General features: G+C 38.3%; 1 protein-coding gene across 3 annotated transcripts in view; it reads left to right on the top strand.

Moving 5' to 3' along the window:
- The window catches only part of MRTFA (myocardin related transcription factor A), a 97,711-nt gene that overhangs the window by 15,801 nt on the left and 65,840 nt on the right, over positions 1-16,070 (top strand). For 2 of the 3 annotated variants that reach the window (XM_067310334.1, XM_067310333.1), the window contains exon 5: positions 2,945-3,206. In XM_067310334.1, coding sequence (XP_067166435.1) covers positions 2,945-3,206 — 262 coding nt within the window. Of the gene's footprint in view, positions 1-2,944; positions 3,207-14,160; positions 14,274-16,070 lie in introns of those variants that run through there. The other variant, XM_067310339.1, reaches the window with a different exon arrangement.

Here is a 16,070-nt window from a genome sequence, read left to right as displayed (position 1 = left end):
CCAAATATCTGGCCTTTACACCTGGATCAGTTTTCTCATCAGTTCATCATGTGTCATTGTAGATGCTTGTGCTGGCCTGAAATGATAGGGAAAGCAAGGGAAGGAGGAGGCAAAATTTCTTAGCGGATGTAATGGCTCATTCCAGTTTAGTTTCATTTGAACTGCAACTGTACCTGAAGAAATATAGTCATTGTCCAGGATGTTTGAGCTGCACAGAATCAGACTGATTTTTGCATTTTGTGGCAGAGCTGCTTGAGCTGCCTTAAGCAGCTCTGTTCCATTGTATTGTGCTGGTGCAGCTGTGGCTTTTATGGAGGAGTTGATTGTACTTCAGCTCTATCAGCTTCCTGATCTGGTTTGCTGTGTGGCTGTACAAGTGGCTCCACTGGAACTAAGGAGGGCATGGTGGCAGGGCAAGAATGAATGTCCAGGCAAGGGAAGACAAGGGCTGCTTACGCTGGCAATTCTGCATTTGCTAGTATTGTTTGCTGAGTTACTTCTGATGTGGGACAGACATTGAATAACATGGCAACTAGGATTAAGAAGAAGATACCTTCTATCTGTGTCATCTATTGCATGAGTTAGGAAACCTGCAAGTCAAGGTGCAACTCCTTACTTATGGTAAGGAGTTGGTACTTATGGTACTTACTTATCCAACCCTTGTTACAGTGCTGAAATTCTGCGGGATGATTTACTAGGGCAACTCAGGGTTTATAATCCCACTTTTAGTTAATCCACTTGCTATAATGTTACTCTGGGTTCCATGGCAAGCTGATGTGTGAATCCTGATCTCCTCCTGCCCTACTCTCTTTTGTGGCTGGGTGAGGCTAGAGTGCTTTTGCTGTAGCTTGGTACTGTGCTTTAAAATAAAGGATATAATTTCAGTGGACTGGCTAATATGAAAGTACCTAGGTTAGGAAAATAGATTCCATTTTAAAACACCGTTGTTAAAATGGTGTTTGAAGTGTGATTTGCCTAGTTTATGGTGGTTATGAATTCCTGCTTAAAAGAAAATCCAGGGTGTCAGAAGTTTCTAAGTACATTTCCTGTCTTCGTAGCCTGGGCAGATCTTCGTCTATGATATATTTCAAGTTCTTTTTTCCTTAGAGAAAGGGGAAAGGAACTTTTTTTTTTCTTTTTTTTTTTTTTTCCTGTTCTAGGATGGATTGAGGAGAGTAGGTTGAGTCTCCTGCCATTCCAAACCCTTATTTGGTGGGGTTAGGTATCTCTGTCATCAGTCAGTTCATTCAGGTTGGCTGCGCTTGTACTCTCATGTGATGTGACCTAACCACCATCGAGTACTAAACAAAATGTAACGGCTCCAGTACACCTCCTTCAGGAAGGCAGATTGGCTTTGGCTTCAGCTGGATGTTTCTCCTCGAGTGACAGCAGTCCTTACCAGTCAGACTTGCAACTGAGCAATTACTCTTCCTTTTAGTCCCCTTCTGCAGGCCTCATATCACTACAGGTGCAGGGCCGAAGGCCAATTATATTGGTCACAGTTTAACTCTTTCCAGCCTCTGCAAGGATTGTATAGCTTACCAAACTCAGACTAAGTCTGTGCTTCAAGGGAGTGTGTGTATGTGTATTTCCAGGCTTTCTTTACCCACTGTAAAGAAATGAAAGGGCACAATCCCAATTTTTTCTCTTTGCATATTACTGTTAAAATTTGCTTTCAAATGGGTATGAGCGATGTTTGTTTTGGACAGGAAATATCAAGGAGGGGGCAGGCGCGTTCTAGCCAAATTGTAACTGAAGTAAAAGCAAATACTTCATATGGCAGTAAGCTTTGGCTCAATGTCATTTGTTTTGTTAGAATAAGCACCAATTTCAGTTGGTGGTTTTTGTCATCTTCTTTTCTTTTCCTCCACCCTTCTTTTCCCTGCTTCTCTTCAGATCGTGACATGGGGTCCTGGGAATGAATGTGACAACATGGATTAAATAGTGTGTATTCATTACCAGTTGCCTTGAATGTATACTGAACACGTTTTTGAGGAAAAAAGTACTACCACTTATAACTTTGGTCTGCAGAGCACAGAGCAAACATTAGAAACTAACTGAAGTAGAAAAGAAAATGTGAACAAAAATATTGGAGCCTTATTAAACAAAATGGAAACGGGTAACAACTATTTGAGCTACTTTATCATCTGTTGAATGTTGTCACACTCATTCAGGTTAAATATAGATGTTAAGTGGGGGAATACTTAATAAAAAAATATATTATTAAAAACTTTGCACTGAATTTATGCATTCTGAATGATTTCTGGACTAGGGCTATCCTGTGGGTTTTTACTTTGCTTTTTTGCAGCTAAGTCTACATGCATCTCTTTGAAGCTGAAGATTAGCCTCTGAAAAAAACTTTTGCTTGATACATGGCAAGAGAATTTTTTGTTGAAATGAAATTTGAATTTGAAAATCTTCGCCTGCTGCACTCAGCTGTCCTTCAAGGTTTATTATGTAGGATTGCTTTAACTGACTAGATCTTAAATTAATAGTTGTCCTTTCAAAACCACATGTTGGTATAAGACAAGGAGAGTAATGAAGAGTTCAGCAAAATTCTAAATAAGCTGACTTCACTGGAAGCATAGAGTATGGTAAACAGCTCAAATCATGGTGATTACCCTCCTAGCCTTCTCAAAATTGGGGTTTTTAAAGTACCAGAAGTTGAGAATGTCCTCATAAGTTTCAAAGAAAATGATAATCAGTAGCTTCATCAGCAGTCTCTGTGGTGACCGTGTTGGAGGGTTATGCAAGTTTATAAACTGGTGAGCTTAGCAAATTTCAATTACTAGCTGGATTTGAATTGATAATGATAACGCAAATATGGTGATAAAGAACATGTTGCTCTTGAATATGAAGACACCATGATGCACTGGAGATAGAGGTTAAGCCTCTCTAGTACAAGATTTACTTTTTTTTTTCTTTTTTTTGGTCCCTCTTGCAGGTTGCCATCACGAAAGCCAAAGTGGATTTCTCCGGTGTGGTGTGCCTGCCCCCTTCCGTCATTGCTGGAAATGGGCTGGACGGAGGAGGGGCTGGCGAAAATGAGGATGAACCAGTGCTGGTGTCACTTTCGGCGGCCCCCAGCCCTCAGAGCGAAGCTGTTGCCAATGAGCTGCAGGAGCTCTCCTTGCAGCCCGAGCTGACCCTGAACCTCCATCATGGCCGAAACCCCAACCTTCCTCCACTCAGTGAAAGGAAGAATGGTAAGTGGTACAGTGCGCTCATGTCTCATGTGGTGTGCTCCTACTGGTCAGCGTACAGGAACTACTGTGGTGTTGACATAGTACATGTTCTGATGACAGTGCTGCTTCTTTGTAGTATTTTATTCATAGGAAGAAATAATAACCCAGGGCTGGCAAAAGTGGTTTACATTGTTAGATGGGAAGGGTTCATGTTATTGGCTGTGGAAGTTTCAGAGAACTCTAGTGATGAATGCTCATGGGTTATTGTCTTAGATGAATACCAGAAGTAACTTCCATGTGCTTTGTGGTGACTAGAAGTTGGGCAAAACCAAGACAGAGAGTCAAAGGAGAGGCATTAGCTCATCTTCAGACTAGGGCCATCAAGGATCTGTAGATTTTTCTATGTCATCTTGGTCTGTGCTTAACTAGGGTGAGTAATCTTTCTCACTGCAAATGTCTGAAAAGCTCTGTCAGACCAGAACTAGTTAGAAGCAGAGAGAAGTCCTGGAGTTAAAAATGAAATAGCTCGTTAGGTGTACTGATCCTGGAGTGAGATTGACCAGTCAGTTTCTTGAGTTGCAAATAGCTTACAAACAACTAAGATATGAATCCCTCTAACTGTCCATTGACTGGCACTGGAGTTGCAAAGTATGGGGTCACTAGGTGACCAGAATTCCTGGTTGTGGAAGAGCATGAACTGTTTGAATGTCAGGATTACCAGGCTGCCATGAAATCCTTTGCATATTCAGCCCCATCCTGTGACTGGCTGGTGAAACCCTTTGATAATTGGTGGCTTCTGCCTGTGAATTCCTCTTGGTGATCTCCCTTCACTCTGCTCTCTGGGGTGTGCGTTGGTGGCTGTTGGCAGTATGAAGGTCTTTGTATTTAGTTGCTAAAGTCAGAACTGCTATCAACTTTACCTTCAAGGTACTGTGGATTTCAGCGTGGTTGATTCATGGGTGTCTTACAGTGCTGGGCATTATATGTTGCATCTTATGCATTATATAGTGTTGCATGGCACAATATACTGGAAATGCTGGGGAGCTTTGGAATGACTTTATAAGCAGTACTCAGTGTTTATGGTAAAGTGATTTAGAACATGTTAACTGTAGGATTGTAATTTGTATCGGAGGGATGCCTCACTTGATGTGCTTGGTTCTTTGACTCCAGAAACTGAGCACGCCCTTATCTGAAGAGTAAATCAGTGTTGGACTAGTTGGAAGAATTAATTGACTTCAAATGAAAACATTATTTTAACAGAATGAAAGTGGGGAAGTTTCCTTGTTCTTATACATTATGCCATCTTTACGTGATTGCTGTCATGTTTAAAGGCCTTATGAGTGGAGAAGCTAGAAACTGTACAAATACAGAACAAAAAGCTCCTATTCCTTAATATCTGTAGTCCTCTAAGTATAAGATAAAAAACAACAGGTGAATGGAGATAAATGGTGGTGGCAGAAAATAAAAGAAGAAGTTGTAGTATTAGCATGGTGAACTCTGGTCTCGACACATTCCAACAAGAGGCAGACTTGGATATTTTATAGTTATGATGGTAAGGAGAGATATGTAATGAAATTCAAATATGATAGTTTGAAAGTGGTAGAGGACTTCCTAGCCTGAAGGCACCATGGGAAAACACACGAGCTTTTGTTTTCAAAACCTAACAGCTGGCCAATTGAAGGTGACAGTGTGAATTTACTGGAGGCAGGATTCTCTCTTCCTAGTGAATAAGAAATGATAAAGGGTCCTGAAGTGGGAACAAGCAGTTTATGCTTGATGCCAGAGGGAAAGGGTTGCCCATGTTGGGAATTGACAGGAATAACTGTTCAGGAAAATGAACCTTGTAGCAGCAGTTTGAATGGATGCAAGCAGGACAGAACTGTGTTTGTTATGGTCAGAGAAAAGGATATTCTGTTGCAGAGATGGAAGATAAGAGTCTAGATATGATTCAGTTGTGTAGATAGGTATAAAAAAAGTGGTATCTTGGAAGCATTTTACAGAAATAGGTGTTTTTCCTCTATCATAATAATGTTATTTTTATGGACTTAAGCTGTATTATTGTGAGCTGCAAGTCTACTTGATTGGGACAGGTAAGACAGAGTTAGGTTTAAAAATTATCTGAAATACCTCTGCCCATACCTTTTGCCAAAGAACATTAGGGTATTCCCGGAAATGACTCATTAGGTGGGTCTCTTCAGAGCTGATACTTTATCAGTGCTGAGTACAATAGTGGGAATTTTACTGCTGGAGGTGCTGCTTTTCAGACAAGGCATAGAGTACAAAGTCCTTAATCTAGACTACCTCAATGTTCCTTATCTTCAGATGTATACAATGCTGTTTTCTGCTAGGCTGTAGTGTGTTGCTGTGTGTGTGCGTTCATTAAAGTGCTGTAGGACTGAAAAGTGCTGCATAAATATGGTTATCTACAATTATCACTACATAGAATGAGACTTGGCTTAGTGAGTTGTTGAGAAACATAGCTGATGCATTTTGGTTAATCGGATTGTTCCCCAATATGGGAACTTTTTAGTTATACTGGGGTAGAAGTTGCACAGCTGTTAAGAGCTATCTTTAAAGCTCCTTTTTTTTATATGGTATATTTTGTTGTTGTGTCTTTGGCTTCAAACACTTTCAAGAATGTTTACAGTTGGTTTGTCAGTTGAGATGGCAATCTAATTAAACATTTGAGCAGTCCAAAGTGGTTGTAGAAACATATCTTGTGCAGTGAAACTGCTTCTGTGACAATTTGCCAAATTCAAGGTATGAGGAAGATTCAAGATGAGTGGCGGCGGGAGGGGAGGAAATGATAAAATAAGAGACTTGCTGGAAGCTGCTTGTCTGTGTGAAAGGGTCTCCTGTTTGCAGTTCTAGACAGGCGTTGCTGACTCACAGCTGAACTAACTACTTAGGCTGAGTGTTACTTCTAACAAGTTAACCCTTTATATAGCTTTTTTCTTTACCTATAGATGTCTGTAGAAAAATATTACATGGAGTTACAGTAGATTTATTATTTCAGACAATGTGAATGGAACATAGACTGTCAGCTGAGATGACACACAAATTTCTTCAGAATATAGTGTCATGGAATTATATATCAGTTGGGAGAACTGGGAGTGCAGTCCTGTATGCACATGCTACCATATGTCCTAGAACAGCAGATTCCTTTTTTCTGCTCTTACAGAACTGAAGAGCAGCAAGAGATTTTTTTCTGTTTTGGTTTTGTTTGGTTTTGTTTTCCTCAGACCCAGGTTCCCCTTTCTATTCTTCTTACTTATTGCAACTACAAATTATAGGTCTCTAGATAGATGGGTGTAAAGACTTTAAAGCTTTTGACTGGACAGTTGTTATTAAATTATGCTAAATTAAAATGAGATAAAAACTATTAAGGGAATGTGTGAAGTAGTGGAACATAAATGGATGGATAGGAAACATTTTTTTGTCACTTCAGTGGAAGGAACTTTTATGCGGTAAGGCGTTAGTAAAATATTTTGACACATTTTTTTTAGGTTCTATTCAGACATCATACTTAATGGAGCATTTAAAGTGTAGTTATTTAGTTTAAATCTGCTTCACAGCAAATTTTCTATCCCAAAATTCAATTTCCATTTCTTCTCCTTTTTTACCCATGTCCATCAAGGCCTTCCTACAACCTTCTTTAACCATGAGAGATTACCTGTGACTGACTCATTCTTTGTCATACAAGCCAAAAAAAGGTCATTACAGAGTCATGTAAAATGTATCTTGATTTTTTTCTCAGATGCCAAGGTAACTTTCCCCAACCCTTAGGGCAGGGTTGAGAGCAAGGCCTTGATGGATGTGGTTGCAAAAACAGAGAAAAAGCAAAACATGATCATACAAATCTTGCGCAGTCTGATCAGTTCTGATCAAAATTGTCCTTTGTATTTAACTTTCATTTGTAATTATGATAATTACCCCACTAGTTTATTGATGTTTTCTCAGCCCAATCTTCCCAAGAGATTTCATAATTATCTCTGTCCAGAGGTCATGAAAAACATTTTGTTAGCAGTCTAGGGCTGTCCTGGGTCCTTCTGCCTGTAGGCTTGTTTAACATTAGGTAAGGTGGAACTGTTCATTTGAAAGAATGTTGTGATTACAGGTTTGGACAAAACTTGTAGCAGCTTGTCAGTTTTTTGGTTTTACTTGACCTGGGATGCTTGCCTTCTACAAAGTACTGTGTGCGCTGGGAAGAGAGAGACTAGCTGGAATGTGTGGAATTTCAGTACGACCTGAAGTCATTTAGCAGGCATGTGCTTTAGGTATCAGAAGGTACTCCCATTACTGTAAAGACGGAGTGCTGTACAAAATGCGTGGGATTGTTGCCAAACAGGCTGTTGGAGATTGTACCCGCTTACAAATTGCAGCGTTGAACTTTTTAAATGTTTCTAAGGAGCTAATGTAGTGCATATGTTCCTATGTTCATGTACTGTTAAAAGACGAGTAATATTTTAAATGTTTATTAGGGCACCTGATTTTATTTTAAGGAACTGTGTTGGTGGTTGCTCCTATAATTTTTTTTGTTGCATTACATGTTCCTGTTTCCTTCCCCTTCTTGCCCTTTCCTATCATGGACTGAATGCAATCAGATTCAGAAGTTATTTTCAAATATAACTTGTTAGGGTGTTCTTGCAGATTTTATAGCTTATCTTTTTGCTACTGTGACTTCAAAAACATTGATAAAGTTTTCTTAAAATCATGCCATAAATTATCATTTTAAAGTATTTGCTTATCCTCATGGTTGGGTTTTTAACCCTGAGAAGGGGTTTTAAAGAAACAGGATTCTTCTGAAGTTATTTTCTCAAATTTCTTTATTCTGATGTATAGAAGACTTCCAGAGTAGCGTGACTCAGAGCTGTATTTAATTACCAAGTGAGGGTTATTGTCTCGTCCAGAACTTACATGTGAAGAACATACTTAAGTGTGTATTGGAACAAAAGAAGCAAGACAGGAAATATATAGCTTTCTCTGATCTGTCCACACACATTCCAACGAGGCTTGCTGTCCTTTGTTGTGTGAGTAAGAGGAATGCTTGTTAGAATAAAAACAACCAGTCTATCTTGGATGGATTTGTGTTAAGAGACATTGTGTCCCAGGAGACTATAAATTTAGTATGCTTTCTGAAAATTTCTGATAGAGCTATGAGATTCAGAGATAGAAATGGGTGGCTGTTACTGATGGGAGTTACTAAACAGCTGAGAAGTGGTAATCTCTTGAAATACTTAAACCAAACATTTAAATAGTGATGGGGGAATAGATGAGCTGGAGGGAGTAATTCCAAAGACAGCTTTAATGTGGTGGCTTAAAAAGTTAGCTCTCAACACAGTTTTTGTTTGTTGTTGATTATATTAACATCATTATAATGCCCTTCCCCAACCACTGGTTTTGTAATATTTTTCTCCTCTCTGTTTCTCCCTTCCAGTTTCTCTCTTATTCAAGTTCGCCTTTGAGGTTTCAAGGTTGAGGGCCAATGGATGAATATTAGGCATATAATTTGGTAACTATTTAAAAAAAATTTTTTTTCCATATTCATGAATTTAAACTGCCTGCAGAACAAGTCAGGCCCAGAACTGGGCAGTTATTTATTTTATTTATTTATTTATTTTTAATGTGGGTGAGGTCTTTTGCTCTAAGTATTGAGGGTAGTAATGGGGAGAGGAAGTCAGATCCTTTAAAGGGAGAATGCCATCCTGCAAGAGACTCCCTTTTGCTTTATTGAAGAAGTGAGTGGCTACTTCACCCAAGAAAGATGGCATTGTTTCACAATGCAACACTCCCTGCTACTACTCTGTAAACTGAGTCCTGGCTTTGGGTGATAGCCCGTTTCTGTAACGTGTGCTTTTTCCTTGTGAAGAGTTTCAAGTTCTTTGTAATTCTTTGATATGGAGACACTATCAGCCACTATCAGCCACCTCTGCAGCTCTCCTCCACAATCAGTATATCACAGCAAAGTATAATGAAAGAATCTCTTGCCAAAGACATCAGGTAGGGCAATCTTCATCTTCCTTGCTGGTCGACTAAGCAATATTCAGTGATGTAGGCTTACAGTGCTGCTTATTACCTCTAGGCTGAATATTAAAAAAACCTCTGTCATTCTATTAATATTATTAATATTAAAGTATCTGTGTAACTTTGCTGTGGTGTTCTATATTGCACTAATGGAATGTGAGCTCCTGGACCAATAAAAGGGTTTCTTTGTGGCAAGGCAAGCTACTAATTTTAAATCAGATCCAAAGAAGTGACTTAGTTGCACTCCAACAGTGACGTATTTACTCTCCAGTGTAGATTTGCCACACTCTTTATTTTTCTCCTACTTTTAAAATGTCTGCTTTTATGTTATATTTTTCAATGTCTTCTCCTTCCTGTGCAGCTGTGTTACTTTGGTTTGTCCTGGTTAATGCCTTAATTCCCTGAAGTATCTATGTATGCAGTGTCAGCGATGACAGACAGATTGATGAAACTTTAGTGATGCTTCTGGACACTGGTGGAAATATTTTCCCAAGGGGAAAGGGTATTGTTCCCTCTTTGTTCACACTGCCTCCCCTTCTATTTCCATATATCACCACAAAGATAAATAGGTTTATGTTCTGCTGAAAATCACTGGCTCCTTTATTTGTGATAAATATGGATATCAAAGATAGGTATTTAAGGTTGTTGTGACTTATTTCTGTGACTAGTCTCTTAATAAATTCTTAAGACCCAGTCCCCCAATGCAGTTCCTCTCCATAAGGATTGCACAGCAAGAATTAACATTTAGACCTGCAATTTTTACATAGTCTAGCTGTGAATCTAGAACTGCATAGGTGGCACTTGAGTATGACAGAAGCCCAAATGATCTGCATTCCTGTCCTTTTACAACACACTGCTGATGTAAGGAGGCTGGAAATCAGATAAATACTACAATATCATCACTGTAAGGGATTTTCCTTGATTATTTAAAGTTGCCATATGAGTTTCTGCTGCCTCCTTTGAAGCCCCAGATGTGTTTGTGTGGGGAAGGGAACCTACGCTGCTAAAACCTGGTGTGCTCTTCTCTCAGCTGTTGAGCCCCTGTTGGGAGTTAGTGCATCTGAGCTTTAGAACAGCCCTGAAGTTATTTTAGATTGGAGAGGTCAGAAAACAGTGCAAAAGTAGTTTTGCACACCCAATTACTCATCTTCGTGAATACTGTTGTGGCAGGATAGGGATTCTGACTTGCTCAAAAGGATTTTAAGTCTAAAATCGGTCTGTATCTTTGATGTAGTACTCAAAATATTTTAGGGCTTTGTATAAATATATGCAATTCCTTATTGGCAGATGACCTAATGAGAAATGATGATGAGCCTTGAGGAAAGATGTGGAATAAGGGAAAGCTTCTCTGAGGACAGAAGTGGTGGAATTAGTTTGTTAAGATAATTAAATTATCTGTTGAGCAAATTACTTGAGACTCTTCAGAGACTGAAATTGAATTTCCTTTCTGTTGGGAACTAAAATGATCTCGTAAGGAAAGACTTAATTCTATTTTTATTTTTTTTACTCAAGAAATAGTTGATTATAAAAGTTCTGTCCGCTCTCCTAAATCATATGAAACTACATCATCTGCATGTGGGAAACTTTTTTTTTTCCAAACATCTAGGCATGTTGGATGAAGGTTATGATCCACAGTGGAAAAGTCTGAGGGAGAAAGTGTGTGTGTTGTCTGTTTTTAAGAAACAGATGCTACCATATATTTGGAAGATGTTCCAGTCCTCTGTTATAGTGCTTCAAGCTTAATGGCCAGCAAGGGAGTGGATGGGGTAGGGAAACAATGCAATTAGTAAGAAAAAAGGCTGGTGAAGATTGAAATAATGTAACTGATTTATGGTCAGGATATAGCATGTTTTTGGCCCTGTTGTTTCTAAGATGAGAATCTGCGTGTTTATGTTAACACTGGGTCTCCTTGTCCTTGGAATGAAACGGCCTCGTCAGAAGAGCCCCTTAGGGGAATGAAAATCTACCCAAGACGTCATCCTTCCCTTTCCAAAGGGGAAAAAACTGCCAGTACTAGTGTCTCTGACCCCTTCCTCCCCCCTCCCCCTTCACTTACAGAGCATCAAGGGGCAGACCTTAATTTCGCAACCATACATTTTATGTTCCCCTTTGAATATTCTTCATTTTTCTCCTAGCAGTAATTTGATTCTGGGCTGTCCCAACTTGCCTGTAGTGAATAAGCTGGGAACAGCATGCTGAAAGACTGAGTTTTCTCAATAGCCAGAGGTTTTCATCATACAAGGATGAGAACTTCTTGGAAGTTTTGAACAAGATTGAAGTTGAGAGGTTTCTTTACATATCTATAGCTGTCTGTCTGTCTATCTATCTATCTAGAGAGAGAGTTTTTAAGGGATTGTAACTATTGAGAAAAGGATCAACATGATGCTGCTGGAACCAGAAACGCTGATGGCAACAGTCCAATCGGGTATCATCCCAAACGTATCACAGTGGCTAAATATTGGCAGTGAACCATGGCTGCTGAGCTACACGGGGAGTGCCAGGAGGGTATATGACTTTGAATAAAGACAAGTGAGAGAATTCTGGTGACTTCACATGCAAGTTGAAGATGACACTAGCTGGATGTTAAATATTGATCACTTTAGGGCTTCATCAGAGACAATTTCATCTTTCTGCTCTTCATTTGTCAGTCCCCAGTGTTAAATTAATCTACCTCTTGAAGGTCAGAAAATCTAGGACTTGTTTTAAAGAAAATTCCTCTGTTTAGCTTTTGGCTGATTTAGGTGGTTTTATTGTTAATTATATTCAGTGAAACATTCTTGATACTTTGGGGAGAATTTTAAATGGTACATTTTGAGAAAAACACTTCTGTTTGGAAGCTTCCCAGTACTTTTTTTATGGCTTAAAAGATTGTTTCCTTGAATGAAAATGTTATTGTTTATATAATTTTGTCCCAAATATTTTGTCTTTTTGTGATATTGCGCTTTTCTGTCAGATGTGTAAAAAGTTGTATTTCTGATGTAAACAAGACATGCTAAAGTTAGAATTATCTGTTAATAACAGTGTGGTGTACTTCTGTAGGGCATTTTTATCTGTGGCTTGTAGACATTCTCTAGTCACGAAACTTAACAAATACGTAGATGTGAATGACCTCTATTCTATAGATGGGAACAGAGACTGGACTGTAACCTTGGGAAGATCCAACAGTAAATTAGTAATAGCCTAGGAGTTTGGCATTTGCTTATTCTTAATCTGTTCGGGAACACTGCCTAAAAAGCAGGACATATGTAATGCCAAAAGTGTCAGACAGATTTGTTTTTAAAAGTTGAATGCTTTTTCTTTCCTTTTTTTCTGAGTTAGTAGTGATTTGGAAAGAGACAAGTAAAACAATAACTCCATGGCTTTGTATATGTGTTTCAGAAATTTTTCTTTCTTTCTTTCTTTTTTTTTTAATTTTTAATGTGTGGCATTGACTTCCCTAACTTACAGTCTTATGTTTTGTAAAATGCCTACAAAAATTCTGTGTGTCTATAAGGATCCTGTATGATCTTTACTCTATAGTTCTGACATTATTGTATTCTTTTCTGTTGTTGTGGAGGCAAAATAGTATTTTCTACCTCCTGATGTAGATAGAAAAGGCAAGTGAGGTGTTCTGGCAGGGTTGCATCTTATACGGAGCACTTAGCTTCTGTGTTCATTCATAAAAAATTACAGAAAAGTGGTATGAACACAATACAGTCCATCATTCCTCTGGTGATACTCAAATCTGTGAAGTCTAGAGGTAGGATTTAAACCTTAGTAAGGTGTTTGGTATCGAACAGGATGCATATGGCAAGACAATATCTAATCTCTTTCTCTTTGTGAAAAAACTTTTTCCTTCATATGACAATCTTTATGTGAAGGCCTGAAAAAGACACTGTAGTTACTTCATCTATTTTCCAGATGATGTTTATGTTCACCTCAGCGTGCTTTGTTTCTAATAGGTTTTCTAATTCTTTAATCTTTTGTATACAAGGAAAAGCCACAAAATTAACAGTTCAGGGGTTCTTCTAACTGAATTTGTGCATGGTATTTTGGGAAAATCATAGAATAAAGTAAGACTTCCTAAAATTAGGGCATCAGCCTTCATATTAGTGTTATTTTTGTCAAAACTTCAGTCGTGGTTGTGTTTTCTCTTTTCTTCTAAATGATGAAAATTCCTGAGGCTTGCATTTAATTCTTAGGGTGAGAGTTTCTCCCACTAAAGAGTACTTACTTGTATGTGGCTTTTGCTTAAGTCAGCTAACCCTAGTCCTAGACTATGCAGTGGCATTCTGCAATGTTGAGGCAATTCCTTGGCAAACTTCGGTCACATAATGAGGGATGCAAATTTATTGTACCTCTTCTATCAATGGCAGCTCTTTTCTCTCCTGGATCAACCACTGTTGAAAAATATTAAGCAAGAATTAATTAATTAAGCAAGAAGCAGGCAAATGGGAATCCGTTTATATAAACAAGACTGTTGGGGAAATGTGTGAAAAATGGCAAAAGAGTAAAACATCAAATGAGAGCATACAGATGCACTTTGTTTTCATGGTCCTTGCTAAAATTTAGTCTTAAGGAGAACTGTAACCTTTGAATGAGATTTTAATTGCAATAGATAACTACTGATTGAAATTAAGTATGAAAACAGGATGGAAGCATGTGCATATTAAGTTTTAAAGATCAGCCTTGAATAATGGAAGTCTGTTACCAGCTTCTAGATACTCAATGCTGACACCAAACTGTCCAAAAAATTTTCTTAAAAAAAAAAACAAAAAAACCTTAGTGACTTCAGCTACTATCGGCTGCTACTTTTAGTAGGCTTATTAAGATAATTAAATTATCTGTTGGGCAGATTACTTGAGAGTTTTTAGAGATTGAAACTGATTTTTCTTTCTGTTGAGAGTTTAAATCATCTAGTGAGGAAGGACTTAGCTTCTGAATGGTTCTTGACCCCTATGTTCATCTCCAGAAGCTCTATGGGAAAGATGGAAGCTGGAAACACTTTCCCCAGTCAATTCATCTGGCTTGCAACCTGGTTGTGAACATCCCTTGGAGAAGTAGGAGAATCATGGACTAAACTGGGTAAATAAATTATTCTGGTAGGCCCTTACACAGCCCCCCCACACACACACACACCCGTGCCAGTTTGCATGTTTTCATTCTGTTGAAAATGCAAGCTAATGTGCGGGTTTGTACCAAGCTCCTGGCAGTGGGAGCTCCCTAATTATCCTCTTTCTCTAAGAATCTCTTCGTCCTTTCTGCTGCCTTTTATCTCCCAGCCTTTGACTCATTTGTTTTCTTTATTTGCTAATTTCAAAAGCTTGCTGTTTCCTTCTCATTATCTAGTTCAATCTCCCTATGTACCCTCTTCTCTTGTTCCCTAACAGCCTTTGCTTTATTCATGTCACTACCTAATTAGCCCGTGTGGAGATTTTGTGAATTCCTTTGCTGTTGGTCGCTGTTCAGGTCAAGATACGCACTGAATGGTCTGTTGGCATGACCTGGCTTTGTTGTGCTGTAACAGACTGTTTGGCTCCCTGGAAGACTGAGTCAGGAATATATATATGAATATATATATATACGCACATACACACACACACACACACACCAAATAGATATATATACTTACACACACACACACATACACACAAAATATATATATTAATAAAGAGGGAAGAGAACTGTAAGAATATATATTTTTTTGACACAATCTACAATCCAGTAACACCTAAAACTGTTTTTGAACAGTCATCTAAGGACTCATAAAGTTAGAGAAATCTCAGTAGCTTTGGATGTGCTGCTGGCCTCTCTGGAAAGCTTACAGTAAAGAAACTTCCCATTGGATTGACATCTTTACCCATGATATTTGATGTTTCTGTGTAGTCTGATATCCTTGCAACAGCCTCCGTATTTGAACTGCACTGATTATAGTAGCAGCTTCCAGTATTTTTTCCGTAGTGATAAGGAAGAACTGTGAGATTACTGGTTTTCTTTGCTTGTTTGTTTCGTTTCAAGTTCTCCTCATACTGGAATAGTGCTTCCAGAGAAAGTCTTATCTACTGAAGATGGATTTAAATTTTTATGTTCATAATATTACTAAATTCTGCTTTCTTTTTTTTTTTTTTTTTTTTTTTTGAAGTTCAGCATTCTTGACAGAACTAGAGATCTTTTTTAATATATGCAAATTTTGTCTGTTTTAACTCCTCTGAGGAGGATGTTTAAATGGCAAATACTAATTTTTCTTAGTTATTTTTGTTCACAAATTTCTTTTTATGACTTCTAGCAGGTGGCTGGATGGAAATGTGTGTGCTGTACACACTCTCAGAGGTGCAATCAGTCAGATAGGTAAAATTTGAATTTCAGATCACTTTTGTACACATTTTGCATGGATGGATAAGAGTTATGGCCCCTTAGGATCACTCAGATTCTTACAGTGCATTGCCAGAATTAATGCACATTAGCACTACCACCCGTGGCCGAATTCCTTCTTTTGTTAATGCCTTCCATTTCCCCTAAATTTTCCTCTGCACTTACTAACTTCTTCATTTACTGTTCTGGGTAGCTGCATTGCTTTGTTTCTGTGCACTGTATTGTGGTTTTCACTGCCTTGGTATACATTGCACATTAATAGTTGTCTCTGTGTAATCTTAATCTCTTTCTGTGAGTATACAAAAAAGCAAAGACTCTTCATCATAGAATGATCTATGACACATTTCAATATGTTGTTCTGTTGATATTCTGAAAAATCTTAGAACCGATTAGAGATCGAGCCAGGTGTGCAAAACAGAAGTAGGTTGTTCTAAACTGTTAGAAATGTGATTTTAAATGAATGAGAGGGTTTTTCTATGCATATCTAGCGAACAAAAGAAGTGTTATTTT

Source organism: Apteryx mantelli, chromosome 1, assembly GCF_036417845.1.
Source record: "Apteryx mantelli isolate bAptMan1 chromosome 1, bAptMan1.hap1, whole genome shotgun sequence".
NCBI classification, from domain to species: Eukaryota; Metazoa; Chordata; class Aves; order Apterygiformes; family Apterygidae; genus Apteryx; species Apteryx mantelli.
Note: the sequence above shows the minus strand (reverse complement) of the source record. Positions and strands in the feature narration are given on the sequence as shown.